Source organism: Microtus pennsylvanicus, chromosome 14 (genome assembly GCF_037038515.1).
Source record: "Microtus pennsylvanicus isolate mMicPen1 chromosome 14, mMicPen1.hap1, whole genome shotgun sequence".
NCBI lineage: Eukaryota > Metazoa > Chordata > Mammalia > Rodentia > Cricetidae > Microtus > Microtus pennsylvanicus.
The window spans coordinates 40,185,095-40,200,970 of NC_134592.1; the positions used below are offsets into that span (position 1 = coordinate 40,185,095).

Below are 15,876 nucleotides of genomic sequence, written 5' to 3' on the forward strand. Positions count from 1 at the left end.
GTATGTAGGTGTCTGCGTGTAGCTGTCAAGAGACAGACCCTGCAGCCCGGTAGATGAAAGTTCCTGCTTCCCTCTGCGTGTTCTCTGCATCCATCTTTATTTTTGATTTTTCTTTTGATAAGGATAGATATTATCCAGGCATTAGGGTAGCATACAAGTATCTTGACCAATTGTAAAGGACTTTTGTAAGTGGTCATCTAAGAACATCTTTTGCATATCAAACTGGAAAGAGTGTATTTTGTGACTTTGGAAAACGTTAGATAGGAAAACTGACATATCTGTAGAAGACCATTTGGGGAATGCCTGAATTCCAAGCCCCTCCCCACCCCCCAAGACTTTCATCATGTGAGTAGGTTAGATTAAACACAATTTTGCCAGTGGGGCGGTTGAGGTCTCTGATTTACTTGATCAGGGGTTGGCACTTTAGTTTGTACCCTCTTTTTTATTTTTCCTGTCTAGTGTTCTTAGTAAAGGAGGCATTTTCTGCTCAGGGGAAAATTCAGTATCTCTAGAGCCAAGACATAATCTAGCACCTATGTTCCTGGTGTGCAGTGACCAGGCCCTGCTCTGAGTGATTGGGAGTGCACCTCCATCCATCTCTCTGACTCCTTGTCCGTCTGACCCCTAGCTCCAGAATATAAAGGAGATTTCACCAGCTACCTGAAAACATTCAGCCTGTGCTGGACAGATTCTACCTTGGTGTTGAATATAATGGAGATTTCACCAGCTACCTGAAAACATTCCGCCTATGAGCTGGACAGATTCTACCTTGGTGTTGAGAAACAGCCTTTCAGAGAGTTCTGTCTCTGCCAGAATTTGCAAAGTGGCTGTTTCCATGGGTGTGGCCCCAGTTATTGTTTTTTTTTTTTTTTTTTTGGTCCAGATTTCTAGCAGGACCTGGCCACCAGAAAGGATTTTCAAAGTCCCTTTCTCTTTGTTGCTGACCCCTTTGCTGCTAGCCCACCGTGCTGGAACAGCCTCAGGTCAAGCACACAGTAGCCTCTGGCCCCGGTTATTTGTAAAACTGCCTGTCACTCACAGCTCTGACACAGTGTAACACTAGGAACAGGAAACAGAGAGCGAGTCTGCTTCGGAGATGATGTGGTTGTTTCCTGCGTCTTTCTTATTCTGCAGTCATCATGGAAAGGGCTATGTCCTCCTATGGGCCTGCTGGAACCACAAAAGACTCAGTGGTGGAGTCTTATAAATCTCTCTGCACTGCTCTGGCTCCGTGAGCCTGCTAAGAACACTCCTCTTGTCTAAAGGACAAGCTAGCCCCCACATGACTTAGAGAGATTCCCCAAGTTTAGTCAATAATTTAAGAGCACTGTTATTACCTGGATGTTTAAACAGAATTGGCAGTGGCTTTAGGTGATGCAGCCTTGGATGCAGATGGGAAGGAGATTGTTATTTGGCTATTAGAGAACCCCCAATGCTGTTCGTTCACACCTCCCGTAGCTGCCCATCCACTCTCCAAATCCTAAACCCGACCAAACCCCCTCTGTCCCTAAGAATGAATAGTTTGAGGGGCTGATTGCACCTTTGTTTGATAAAAATATTATGGAAAATGTGTTTTTAAAAATGTTTCTTTTTAAACTTATGATGTGTATTGCCACTTCGTGGATCATTATTCTCTTGAGGGTATTCCTTATGCTTTCATCTATTCATTCTTTGCAATATGTCAGTTCCTGGCCTGTTCAGATCTTGAGCTTTGACCCCTGAAACCCTCATCCCTCTAGAGAGTGCATTGGCTCTCCTTTGAAGAAGAATGTGGCAGCGTTGAGCCTTGTGGGGCAGGAGGCAGTGGCTCTAAAAGACACCCAAGAGTCTCAGACTGTGAACACCTGTGTTATTTTCCTTTCCCTGATAAGATGCCCTGAAGGGTTCAGGTAGCACTCTCTGTACAGTACGTATCAAGTACTGTTGATGTCTTCTGTGATTGGGGACACAGTCAAAGCCATCGAGGAGTCCCATAAGTCCATCTGACTGAAGAGAGAGCCTTGGGATAGAAGCAGCATTTCAGGGGCTTATTTAGGATCCCGACTTGCCAGGGCAGTAGGTGTTGCTGTGACTGTTAATTGGAAACACTTGTCAAAGTGACAAGCCCAGAGAGGCATGTAGGAGTGATCTTTCTCAGTGAGCTTGTCAGATGAAGTCTGGGAGAGTGGCAGAGGCCTCGGGACCCAGACCTAAAGGCAATGCTGCTCTTCTGTTAGCAGCAAGACTGACTTTGTGCACACAAGTTGGGAAGAGACCCAGTACTTTCCTTTGGAATATTCATATTTTGGGCTAAAAATATAGTCATTAAATTTGAACAACTGGTAGCTGATAGAGAGTCAAACAGGTTTTTTTTGTTATTTCATTTTATATTGAGAATTGAATCCAAGACCTCATGCGTACAAGACAAGCATTCCATCACTGAACTACTTACCCAGCCCTTAGAAGTTTTTTAATTTCAATTTTTATTATTTTTGAGACAGTGTCTTACTAAGTTACCCAACATGGCCCTGAGCTCACGCTGTAGTCTACGCTACCCTTGATTTTGTGATCCTCCGACCTCAGTGTCCTGAGTAGCTGCGATTATAGGCCTGTGCCAGCAATTCCGGTTAAAGTAGTTTTTAAAAATTTTATTTATTCATTCAAGCAACGAAACTATTGTTTTGCCGTAGAAGCAGCAGAAGCAAGGCGCGAGGGCAGGGGAGCGAATCTTTGCTGTGGCCCCTGTGACACTCCACTGTCTTTTTCCTCCCTCTCTCTCCACTACAGGAACCCCTGTTTGGTTTTACATGCAAATTGCACCAATAAGAAACGAGCATGAGAAAGTGGTCTTGTTCCTGTGTACGTTCAAGGATATTACGCTGTTCAAACAACCCATAGAGGATGATTCAACAAAAGGTAATTCCCGAAAGGATTATCTGTACCTAAGAAGCTGGCAGCCTTCTATCTGCCACATCTTCTTATGACCCTTCTCTGGTTCTGCATTCATCCTAGTGAGATGCAGCCGGGAATTCCACTGAGTACAGTTAATCTGGGAGCAACCCAATTGGCGTTTCAACCCCCTGTACCCAGTGAGCTTTAGCACAAACGATTACACATAGCCGGGACTGACTTCACTGAGCTCCTACCACGGTGCTGTTAAGAATTTGATGGAGTTTTGGTCAACTAATTGAGTTTTACTGGCTGATTGCTTTCAGCTTACTTATCAGTTTCTGTTTGCTCAGTTGTACGTTCTCTTGTGTGGAAACTGTATAATTTTGTCATAAAGAGAGTGGCTGGCACAATGCAAGCCTCCCAAGTGGAGCATTATTGCCTGCAGCATCCAGAGATGTGGCTACGGAAACCTAGAGCGCTCTTGCCTCTCTCCAATGTAATTTATTCCAAATTTATTTTCTCCATTTGGGTTTAAATTAGAAGCCGGTGTCACATAAATGAAGACTTTAAAATTCATTTAGAAATAGGTTTTTATAAAATGTTATTTTTTAGGGACCTCTTCGGAGACCAAAGGGAAATGCCTGCTTTTGTGCATTTGCCAAACACTCCCTTCCTTAAAAAAAAAAAAACCTACACAGAGATTTAAGCTTTCCAATTGCAACCATAATTACAGAAAATTACATTATTTTATCCTTTGCAGGTGAGTCTAAATGCATAACGATCTATTCACTTGTTCTGTTAGTATCAAATTAAAAAGAGAAACTTTACAATGTGCCAACTATTGAAAATAGGACCAAACAAATTAATTTATATATGTCTCTGAAATTCCAGACTCTATGAAATCACTTTCTGGAAGATTAAGTAAAATATCTAATTTAGGACTCAGGTTCCCCCTTCCCCCTCTCTCATCTTACTGTATGACCCAAGCTGACCTGAAGCTCAGTACTTCTCCTGCCCCAGTCTTCCAAATACTGGAATTACAGGCATGCACCATCACATCCAGCAAGGCCTAATTTTAAAAATACGAAGACATATTTCTAATCATCTTTGCACTGAATGTTGATTCATGTCTTTGGAATGTCACCGTAGCATGGTTAATAAAACCCCAGAGGCAGATATTGGGGTTCAACCTGGATATCAGCAAAGAAAAGCAGCCAAGCCACTAGAGAGATCTGACCTCTTTGAAATCTTTAGACTGAGAATAGAGCCAGTTACTGTCTTAGCCCACTTTATATTCCTCTCCAGTGCCGGGATTAAAGGTGTGCACCACCACTGCCCAGCCTGTATTGACTAGTGGGGCTGTTTTGTGTTCTGTTCTTCAGGAAAGCTTTATTTATGAAAATACAAATGAAATAGCGCCATACTTCATGGTGCTTCAGACAATGGCTGGAAAAGGCATCTCTTTTTCAGTTGTACATGGAGCACTCACCAGACACACTACACTCTGAGTCCTAAAATTTTTGACCAATTTAAATGAAGAGATACTTTTGAAAAAATGAGTCTCAGATCATAATGCAGTTAAGTTAGAATTCTGGTTTTCGCTTGCTTTACATCTAACATCCACTTATGAGTGAGTACATACTGTGTTTGTTTTTCTGGGTCTCGGCTATCTTACTCAGAATGATTTTTTTTCTAGTTCCATCCATTTGCCTGCAAATGTCAAGATGTCATTGTTTTTTACAGCTGAATAATACTCCATTTTCTTTATCCGTTCTTCAGTTGAGGACATCTAGATTGTTTCACACATCCCTGCTGTGAACATAGATGCAGGGATGAGGGACTTAGTCCTTCCTCAACTTAATGTGTCAGGCTTCCTTGACTCCCCGTGGGAGGCCTTACCCTTTCTGAGGAGTAGATGGGAGGTGGGCTCAGGGGGAAGTGGGGTAGTAGAAGGAGAGGAGAGAGGGAAACTGTGGTTGGTATGGATGAATTAAACATTTAAAATTAAAAAGTAAATTAGAACTCAATAACTTAAAGATATGTGGAAAGCTACAACAATTTGGAAATTAAACAACACATTTCTAAATAATCTATCAGCCAAAAAATCTTGTTACACATACATACTTTGAGCTAAATGAACATTTAGCTTTTTCAAATTTGTGGAGACTGTAAAGATGGTGCTTAGAAGAAAATATTCTCGGGCTGGGGGGGGACTTAATTGGGGGAGCGGGAGGGAAATGGGAGGCGGTGGCGGGGAAGAGACAGAAATCTTTAATAAATAAATAAATAAAGAAAGAAAACCAAACAAATAAAAATGACTTTTTTTAAAAAAAAAGAAAGAAAATATGTAATGTTAGATGCATATATTGCAAAAGAAAATGACTAAAAGACCCCAGTAAACTAGTTTCCATCTTGGGAAGCTATACAAAGAAGAGACTTTTCAACTAAAGCAAGCTGAAGACAAGACATCATGAACCATGTGGGAGAAATCATTGTAAAAGAGACCTCTTCAGGGGAAAACCACCAAAACGCCAGGCTAATTCCTATAATGAAATACCATTATTGTTAATAAATCTCTAGCTCTGGTAACCAAGAAAAAAGGGCCAGGCACATATTACCAATAGTGGAAATGAAAAGTCTGCCTCCACTCATCCTGTGGCTACTGAATCTGGGTATTGATCACCCCGTGGCCACCATCGGAGACTTTTAGGAGATAGACCAACCTCTCAAAATTTCACTTGGGGAGGAGAGAAGCAGAAAACCTTAACTACCCTGTCACCATTCAGTACTTACGTAGTAAAGAATAATTGACCCAAACCAAGGCAATTAGTTTATCAGAAGACCCTAATAAATGCAGAAGGAAGATATTTCTCTCTTTCCTTCTTCAGGATTTCACACATGTATATAGTGAAATATGATCATAGCCAGCCCCATTCCCCTCTTCCAAGTTCTCCCTCCCTTCCCCAAACTCTCCCTCTATGTGCTCAGCCCTAAATGGCCATCTTCACCAACCTCCCAAACCATCAAGGCTCAAGGAACGTTTTGGAAGCAGAGGCAAAAAGAACGTAAGAGCTGGAGGTCAAGGAGGAGGTCTGTGAACTGCTGTCCTCTGTACGTGGAATGACTGTTGGACACAGGAGCTCACAGCCCCTGTGGTTGACTGCACTAGGCCCGCCGTGTTCCTCAAGTCTCCCAGAATGCAGAAGCAGAAGGAAGGCTCCCAAAGCCACGAGATGAGGCCAGAACCACTCTGATACCAAACCCTGAAAAGATACTACAGAAAAGGGAAGGAATAGGTGAGCTTTTCATGCTTTACATAAAATATTCCATAAAACTGGATTCACAAAATGTAAGAAGAATTACATGTGGCAGTTGAATGGACAGTCTTCAGGAAACAATCCCCCCCCCCCCCCGTCCTTCCTATCAGTCAGGTGGCAAAGAAAAGCACACGATCCCATCAATAGGCACAGAAAAAGCGTCTGAAAAAAATTCAACACTTATTCTTGATTAAAAATTCCCAGGAGAGTAGGAATAAGGGTAGTCTTCCTTTCTTCATAAGAAACATCTGTAAAAACCTTATGACTAACAGTGACATGGATCTTTGAGTGAGGAATTTAAAAAAAAAAGATAAATGATTGCTACATGATTGGTGACCTAAAATACTCTTCAAATGAATTTCAATGTCTTCATACATGAATAGCAGTTAACTTGAGTGGATTTTAATCATATTTTTACCCCCAGATATACATATATTTATATTAGAGAATTATTTTCTTCTGATTTACTTTGTATAATTTTATGAAACAGTTGAAGCTGGTCAAGGAAAGCGCAGTCCTTTCCCACCAGTCTGACTGCTAAATCTTAATGGTAGTTAGTAATTTTGTATCTATGGAAACTGGGAGTTGGCAGCATTTCGCCATGAACTGGGGCACATGTACTGACTTTTATCTCTGAACTTAATGCTTCTCCCTTCTTATGTTCTCTCAGCTCCATCACTCTGCATCTCCCTAGGTACCGCAGAGTGCTTGTAAGGCAAGGTCTCTTTCGAGTCAAATTGTCTACACTTATAAATTATTTCAAATAGCCCAGACAAGTCAGGCTACTAGACTGTTGAACAGTGAGTTCAATAAGTATGCAAATCAAGATCCGGGGGACAGTATTGGTATAAGACACCTTTTTCTAGTGCTAGACATTCTAGAAGATGGGCTCATTTGAGAAGAATTTTTGTTCTGAAACTCTTGTATGCCTTTCCTCTACATAACAGATTACTGAAAAAGCATTGCATAATGCAGCTATGAATGCTGCATATGAACTACTTTCTATTATTCATGTGAACTGTACATTTAACATGAAAAATTCAAAAGACATGAAATATTTATGCCATTAAGTCATCATTCTGCTATATCTTTGAAGCTAGTGATATAGGAACCAGGGAGCATTTTGAGAGGCTTGGTAAAATAGTGTATTTTTTTTTCCATTTTTAAAGACAAACAAGAAGAAATGATACTTTTGGATAAATAGCACATGTAATCTCATTATCGTACCGCAATATCAAATTGAATAAGAAGATTGTGATTTCACCTTTGATCCAGTCTTTGGCCTCAGAGTTACTTAAGATTAAGTTTTTCATTATCTCTGTAGGAATATCCTATTCTATTAACCTTACTTTTATTGTTTTTTCCCAAAAGTTGAACTGAGGCTATTCCTGGGGATATAGGAGTGGCCCCTTTTCTAGTACTTGAGGGGGATAAACTAGCAAGTTAGTAGGAGCAGCTTCGCTCCAAGTGCTCCTGTGTCCTTGGTGATCAGCTGGGTGTGAGGATGGGGAAAGACACGTGAGAGGAGTTAAGAGCATGAAACCATGATTAAAGGAGGGAGACACAGGACGACTGGGCAGCAGGGAGGTCCTCTGAGGTTCTTGGTCGAGATTTTCACTAGCATTCATGACCATCTTTCTGTTCTCCACCTCTGTCCAGTCAGGGGGATGGAGATGAGCAGGGGGTACAAAGCTGGATCTATCTGAGTTCAGTTTTGATTGGGTACAAGAGAAAGAATCTCAAAAAGGACTATTGATTAGACAAAGGCTATGTCCTTCAAAGATCTGCAGATTTGTTGCTTTACATTCATTCCAATCTCCTGTTTATATTGGCATCTCCCCCCCCCCCCAGCAAATAAACCCTGGACATAGAGTTGAAAGACTTGAAGGCATGGACTGCGAACTTTGTTTTTGAATGAGCTCTGGCAATGACCATGGCAGTTATGGCTGCAGTGACTGAGTGAAGCTCTGCTCATAGCAAATCCTCCGTTCAACAAAATTTCATCCTGAGTGATTTTGTTTCCGTTCTTAAACTGAGCGGTAATGTAGGATATCAACAATGCTTTTGAATTATGCCGTAAGGGATACAGCAAAAATTCCTGAAGGCAAGACTATCAACTCCTATGGATAGTCAATGCCTACCAGGTCCCCTATGATCATAATTTCTCATTTCACCAAATTTGAAATTAATATTATTATCTCCACTTCGCTGTTGAAAAGCCTAACACTCAGGCTGACTTCAAGCCTCGTGTTCTCCAGATTGTCCATTGCTGTCTTGTCTTCTGCAGTGGGAATTCACTGGCAGGCACAGTCACATTAACTCTGTTTCCAAGCACAGGCCTCAGGAGGATGCTTTCTTTCTTGATCGAGTTGTGCTCTTAGAACCAACTAAATTTCCTGACGCTAATTCCACAGGGTGAAGTCGTCTTATTATCTTTTGTACCTGGCATTGCATTGTTGAGAGTGTTGTTCAGACAATCAGTCAATAGTATCTAAAACTTTATCTGTCATCATGTGCAAATTGCCGTCTGAAGGTCTCCACTGTTATGTGTTCTAAAGATCATTATCCAAATCTCTGCCCATTGAAACAGTACAGGGTTTTCAAAAAGACTTCCAAACTGCTAAGATAATTACAGTGTAAAATGCCCTCTGCCAAGTAGTTATGACACCTTTTTGCCAATAATGAGACAAAAAAATTCTTTCAGAATAAAAATAACATCAAAAAAGTAACCTACTTGCAAAAGCCAATGATTTCTTTAGAGAGGAGACGACGGAAGAAACAGGAGTAATTATGCCAGCCAGTCTTGTTGGCTGAGAGCAAAACTGTTTACCTAAGCTCTTTCCTTATGGATTGGAATCTTGTGTTGCAGTCCAATAGATTGATTTAACTGCCTCTGTGACTTCCTTTCATTTTTAAGATTAGACAGTCCATGACAAAGAGGTTAATTGCAACCCAATAGAGCTAAACTAATGTTTTATTAAGAAGGAGTTGGCAGCCCGAGCCTTTAGAAGAACAAATGTTCTCATAATGCCATGAACAACTTACAGCGCAAGCATTCTGCTCGTCATACGCGACTGTCTGTTCATATTACCCCGTATCGATCACGTCTAAGTAACATCAGCGGACTGCTGAGCAATCAGTCGCACCAGTTAGGTTTCTGTCGAGGCGAGCTGGGGAAATGTGGTCCCATGGAGATGGGAGAACTGCTGAGGAGTCTCTTTCTCTGACCTAGACAGTGTGGCTGTCTCTGACTTTTTCAAAGTTTGTCTGTAACGTGGTGGGGGGGAGGGGGGGAGAAAGAGCAAATCAACTCGTTAAGAAAGGTGGCATTGCCAGAGCACGAAAGGATGGCGTTAGAAAATTCAGCGTGGCGTGGTTTATAGTAGTGAAAAATCTGGAAATGTCTAGAGCATGTATCAGTGTAGTTTATGCATTGTCAAGGACAAGCAAGTGCCCCATCTTAGAGGTACTGGGAGCAGGAAAGAGGGAAGCACCCTTGTGGGAAGATGAGAAGGGAAATTTCAGGTTAATGTCTTTCTTGTGGCTTTTGTTTGTTTCCAGTGAAGTATGAGGGTAGGCAGTGGGAGTCAGGAGGTTTGGAAGTCTTCAGAAAAGTGCTAACATTAGTGCTTTAGAGTCAAGGGCAGCAAGAGTGTCCCACTGGCCAGTGAACTCCGGGTTCTTGCACATCTACTAATTTACATATGAAGTAGAACACATCTTGACTTAACTTTGGTCCTCCACCTTCTGGGGCATGTTGATAGCAAAATCCTGAATGATGCCTCCCTGACAATTGCCCTGGACTTTGGTTTCTTTAGGAAGAAAGAATCCTTTGTGAATCTTTGCTTCTGAATCCTCATACCAGAGCTGACCCATCACCTAGCCCCACCTTTCATTCCCAGCTAGTGGTTCCTCAGGATCTTTCTGAAGATTAGGAGCTCTCTCTACCTTCTTCACTCCAGAGTTTTTCCTTAATGTCATGAATAGTACTGACACCCACTGAAAGCTGAGCCCAGTTCCTTTGCTACATTTTGAAATTGTATATAAGGCATTTGATATGCTAATCCCTGTATAACTTTTTCACTCCATGTTTTATTTATTATACAAATATGAAATTAGTGTCCTTTAAAAATTGTGTTGATCAGATTATAGTTAGTCATTTACAGATATATTTAAAGAAGGATTTTATGAGTATTTAAATTAGGAACTATGCTCCCTCATTAAGGAATGCCGCACTATCACTATGTGACAATGGCTCTTGTAGTTGTGTCTCTCCTTCACCTCTTATTCCCTGCATAGTGACAGAGGAGCAAATGCCAGCCTCCTGAAGGGCTGTGCTCTCCTTGACTCATGGGATATATCCCTCCCACATTTCCCTTTTGGTGCCAGATTTTTTTTTCTAGACAAACATTACTGTGTACACAGAATGAAAATGGTTTTCTCTTTTAGTCCCTCTCAGATATACAGAAATTCAACATCACCTTTCTTAGAAATGTGAGCCTTCAGGAAGAAAAAAGAGGAGCTGGGAAGTTTCTAGAAATAGCTTATGCAGCTATAACACATAGCTGATGTAAGATGAGGAACGATCAGATACACTTCAGTACGTTGATGAGGGGTGACCAAAATAGTCACTGTCACCTGAGAACACCTTCTCATTTACACCCATCCTGCTGACCAAGACCCACTGTAATAAGACATGAATGGGCTCTTGTCTCAAATAAAGTTGGATTAGTTGGCTATCATCTGTTAATTTACTTAAAGCCTTTAGTGCTGCTGTGAAAAGATGAACTTTATTAACCCAAAGTAAACCATGCTTACACCGATGTTGTTACTGTCACGTGATGTGTGGATTATAGAGTCCGGATGAGGGCACATCCCTCCTGTAGGTGTACAAAAGAAGCTTCCATAAGGCAGTAGTCCTTCACGTGAGTCTGAACTGTCCTTAGCCAAACAGATGGGGAGGGGGAGAGAGCTGTAGGCAAACAGGAGGAGTGTAATATAGAAAAGAGTGGGGCATGACGGTATGTGAAAGAACTCTGGAAGATTTAATGATATTTCGAATTTGCTCTTCAATTAATTTTCTATTGATTTAGTAAGGCTGGAGAACAGTAAGGCGGCAGAAGATGGATGTAGTGTAAGTCCTTGTGGGTACGAGCTAAAGGACCTCTTCCAAGGACACGGTGTTTTCTTGGAAGTCTCCAGGTTGACGTGAAGGATTGGAATAGGAAAGCGTGGTTGGATTTGTGTTTCAGAATGGATCTTACCCATGTGTGGATATGTTCTCAGGGGGCTGTCCCCTGATGGCAGTGACACATGCTGTACTGTTTGACAAGTAAGAATGGAAGGAATTCAGTTGGAAAGATTTGTAAGTTATAAACTAGAAGGCTTATTCAGGAGTGTGTGTACATGCTTGTGTGTGTTTGTGGGTCTGTGTGCGTGTGTGTGTGTGTGTGTGTGTGTGTCTGTAATAGTGAAAGAAGGGCAGCGGGCGTTAAGTTACTGGTTTGTATGGTTAGAAATGGCACCAGTTAGTTTATCAAGAGTGTATGAAGGATGTAGGATGTGTAACATGGAGAAAGGGTAGTAATGAGGTGAGTTTTAGGCTTGCTGGGAACAGATGTCTGTAGAATGCTTTAGAGGAGGCTGGCCAAAGGCAGAGAGATGCGCAGGTCCAGCACACAGAAGAGAAGTCAAGGTTGGTGATAGTGAATTCAAGTTGATTTTGTATGTTATTTCTGGTGTCTTAGTTGCCTCATTGTGAGACTGGGTTACAGGTAATGTCCCCAACATGATTTTAAATTCCAGACTAGGGAAAGGCCCATTAATGAAGAAGGAAAAAGGACTTTTCATCAATGGATGTCAGCTTACTTCTTGTGCAATCACTGAACACACAGAAGGAAGTGAATTCCTGGGGGTTGTTCCAAGTCTGAAGGCTAACAGCAACTTCCAACATTGCCTGTACTCTATGATCTGACAGGCATTCGTTTCCTGTAGGCCCAGGGCTTGCTCCTTCAGGGTTTATTGAATCAGCTGAGATTTCATCATGCCTCTGGGTTCATCCCTTTTAACCAGCTGGAGGCTTCACTTTTAAGGAGTTGTTTGGAGACCACTCTGTCAGTGGGTAACCCTACAGACATGATCAAGTAGCTTTAGAAAGATCTTCAACAGAGTGAAGCTTTAGAGCTAATTCGAGGTCACGGAGTTGAGAGAGGGCCACAGGATGGCTCATTTTGCTCTATTTGTTCATATCTCATTGGTGTTTCTTTGAAATAAATGTTGTTTATAATGCCAAGCTGAGGCCCCAGAAGAAAGTTTTTTTTCCCCATTAAATTCACATTCCTTTTTCCCCAAAGCAACTTCTCTTCATGAAAACATGGTTAGGTTTTTAGATATTCCAAGCATAACTTTTTAGATATCACCGCCATTGTTAATGGGAGAAATAAAATTTGTTAAGCTACAAGGAAGGTGCAACAGGTGCAACGTGCATAATAGGCACGGTTGGAATTGGACTTTTCCTCCTAGGTGGGTATCTGTCTACAACACACATTAGAACTCTTTTCATTAGGGCAGTAGCAGCCACTCGAACAACCAACAATAATGTAGTATGGTTATGTATTTTTTCTATTAATAAGGGAAAAATTGATTTGATACAGGAGAAGCACATTTCTTGTTCATGAAATAATCCCAGGCAAGTGGCCCTGGCTGGCATCTTTCTACACAGCGATCCAGTGGCTTTTCCTTCCTCTAAGGGCTTGCTATTTGCATACAGCTGGTAGAAGGAATAGGAAGTGTGATACGAACTTGCTTCTGAAATAGGGATACAGATGTGGCATCGTTGTTTCCGCTTCAAGTCCATTAGTGAGAACTAGGGACTTGGAACGCACAGATGCATGGGATGCTGAGAGAGGAGCTGCTGGGTAGGCAGCTGTTTCCCCTTCACAAACCCATACAAATCGAGCAGGACCAGATAACGTTTTTAGCCTATTATCTACCATGACCACAGAGACTACGCAGTAGATGCGAGAAAGACCCAAATGTTACAAATATTAGAAAGTACCTCATTTTAGCCACACTTCGAATTTGATGGCGTGTACACAGGAATGAGACAGACACTTTTCAGTTTTTCTGGACAGCCTGCGGTTGCCACGATCCTCCAGCTATCTGAGAGAATGCTGCACTTTCAATTCGTTGTATGTGAATAACCAAAACTCTCTTTTCATCTCTTTAAGGTTGGACAAAATTTGCCCGATTGACACGGGCTTTGACAAACAGCCGAAGTGTTTTACAGCAGCTCACGCCAATGAATAAAACAGAGACAGTCCACAAACATTCACGACTAGCTGAAGTAAGTATGAGAATGACCTTGCTTTGCAAGGAAGTGGCCTTGATACGTTTTCCCCCAGATTATTCAGGATAAGCACAATTGCGTAGGTGATAATTTATGTTTTCTTTGTAGAACTGTAGAAATTTGAAACACTCCTTTTCATTCTCTTCAAGTTTTGCATGGAAATGTAGTTCATGCTTTATTGGGTGATGCGTAGAGACTGTGTGATTTAATTGAACAAATAGGGCAGAGAATCCACACGTTCATTTGTGTGTGCAGAAAATATTAATTGAGGGTTTCCATTGTATTTGGATTTCTGTACAATGAAAGGATGTGAAGATGAATAAGAATTGGGTTGTTACTAAGGAGTGAAAGACACAGGACAGGAAGTGGATAAAGACTTTAGGATATTGTAGCATTTACCCAGACTTGGGACTCTAGGGTCAGTTACGAGCATGTACTGGTACTCAGTGGAGTGAATTCAGGAAAAATAGAAGAGTTATGGCTAGCGAGATGGCTCAGTAGGCAAAGGAGCCTGCTGCCAAGTCTGACATCCTGAGCTCTATTTCTGGAACCTAATGGTAGAAGCAGAGAATTGACTTCTGCAAATTTCCTTTGGCCTCCACATGTGTGCCGTGGTATATGCTCCTCCCCAAATGTCTTACACACACACACACACACACACACACACACACACACACACACACAGAGAGAGAGAGAGAGAGAGAGAGAGAGAGAGAGAGAGAGAGCGAGAGAGCTACCAAAATTATGCTGAGTTTATGGTGGGAATTTGTAAAATATTTTGAGTTAATTTAGCAAGAAAGAGAAAGACACCATTAAACCCAGGTGTCCACTGATTTACACTGCCAGAAAAAGGTGAGCCGAGGCACTTCTTAATTTGTTACAAATACCAATTCTAGTTTAGAGAGGGTTGGGAAATAAAGTCTATTCTTTAAATTTAGAGTTATGGAGTTTTCCTTAGCTTATTAACAGATAGATCTGGGACAGTTTCTTTTTTCCTTTTCTAAATAACTTTTGATATCACGGAGAAAGAACACTTCATGGAACAGCCATGCTTAAGCTAAAATAGGACATGGCTATAGTATTCAGTGATACTGTTTACACCGTGTGCAGAGGTGAACTGCATCTGGCTTGGGAGCTGGAGCAGCCAGGTGGACCTGCCTTGTCTGAGGATGCTCCTTAAGGAGTACTGCTTGCTTCGAAGTTTCCTTCTCTTCTGCTTCAAGAGTCCAGTTCCTTCACCAAGCCCAGCCCAAGAGCCCAGCTTGTGTCTCTGAGCTGAGGTTTCTTAAGCCTGCTTGCTTTTGGCCCCTGTCTCCACTTTATTCTCACACCACTGTAAGTGAAATAACACTGGGCAACATAGCTGTCACCGCCTCACAGAGGAGCGCAATTCAGTGCTCCTGTCCAACTATGGAAGTTGGGAATGAAAAAAGAAGAAAAAGATACTATTGTGAGCTACACATTGTCATCCCCTGGTAAAGGTAAAAATACAGACTTTTCAGAAAATCCACTCAGGCCAGTGTCACCTGCCTGGGGGAGTGGGGTTTAGGTGTGAATATGCCACACTTTATAAAACCTCCCCAGAAGATTCTAATATGAGCCAGATTTAAAGCACATGGAATTATTCCTTGAGCTCAAACTATAGAAGGTATAGACATAACTGGCAAAGAGAAGCATTTTCCATTTCCCCTTCTTCCAGGGAAATTGGAGCTGATGGTGTTAGAAGGTAAGAGAGAAGCCATAATTATGTGCAGTTCTTTTGGTCTAACACGCCTCCCCAACATGGGGCTTACATTCCTGCTAGGATAAACGGCTACTAAGCGATTTAAAACCATAGGGGTAAAATATATCTGGGGCACTGAGAAAGTAGGCAAATACGTGAAATATCCCTAAAGTAGTTCTAAGAGCCCCAAGTAAAAATTGTAAGCGTAGCAAAGAACTAAAGGAAATACTAGCAGCATTTTCTGATAGTGAAGATAGCAAGATTTTATATACTCAGTTTCCAGTTATGTAAACTCGATGTATGAGAAATTTTTAGTGTACTATTCCAGGCTTCAAAAGGTGTGTGTGTGTGTGTGTGTGTGTGTGTGTGTGTGTATGCGTGTGCATTATGGAAGATAAGCCTTCAAGCTATACGCTAATTCTTATCTTTGTTTATTCATGTATTCAAATGTTTGATGCATTTATCACTTAGTGGGTCTGTTTGGTTTTTTTTTTTCTAGAACCACTAACTGATTTCATGAGTTGTAAAAGTCCTCTGGAAATGTTACTTAAGAAAGCTCCATTGCCACACTCCTTGACCCTTCCATTACGCTAGTGAAATAAATACACGAGGCAGAC

The 15,876-nt window shown here is 41.5% G+C and overlaps 1 protein-coding gene across 1 annotated transcript in view; it reads left to right on the top strand.

Annotated features, from left to right (window-relative positions):
- Kcnh5 (potassium voltage-gated channel subfamily H member 5) overlaps window positions 1–15,876 on the top strand; it is a 282,287-nt gene that overhangs the window by 39,673 nt on the left and 226,738 nt on the right. Inside the window, exons 4-5 of the mRNA XM_075947437.1 lie at window positions 2,767–2,895; window positions 13,418–13,533. Of these exons, the coding sequence (XP_075803552.1) occupies window positions 2,767–2,895; window positions 13,418–13,533 (245 nt within the window). The remainder of the gene's footprint in view (window positions 1–2,766; window positions 2,896–13,417; window positions 13,534–15,876) is intronic.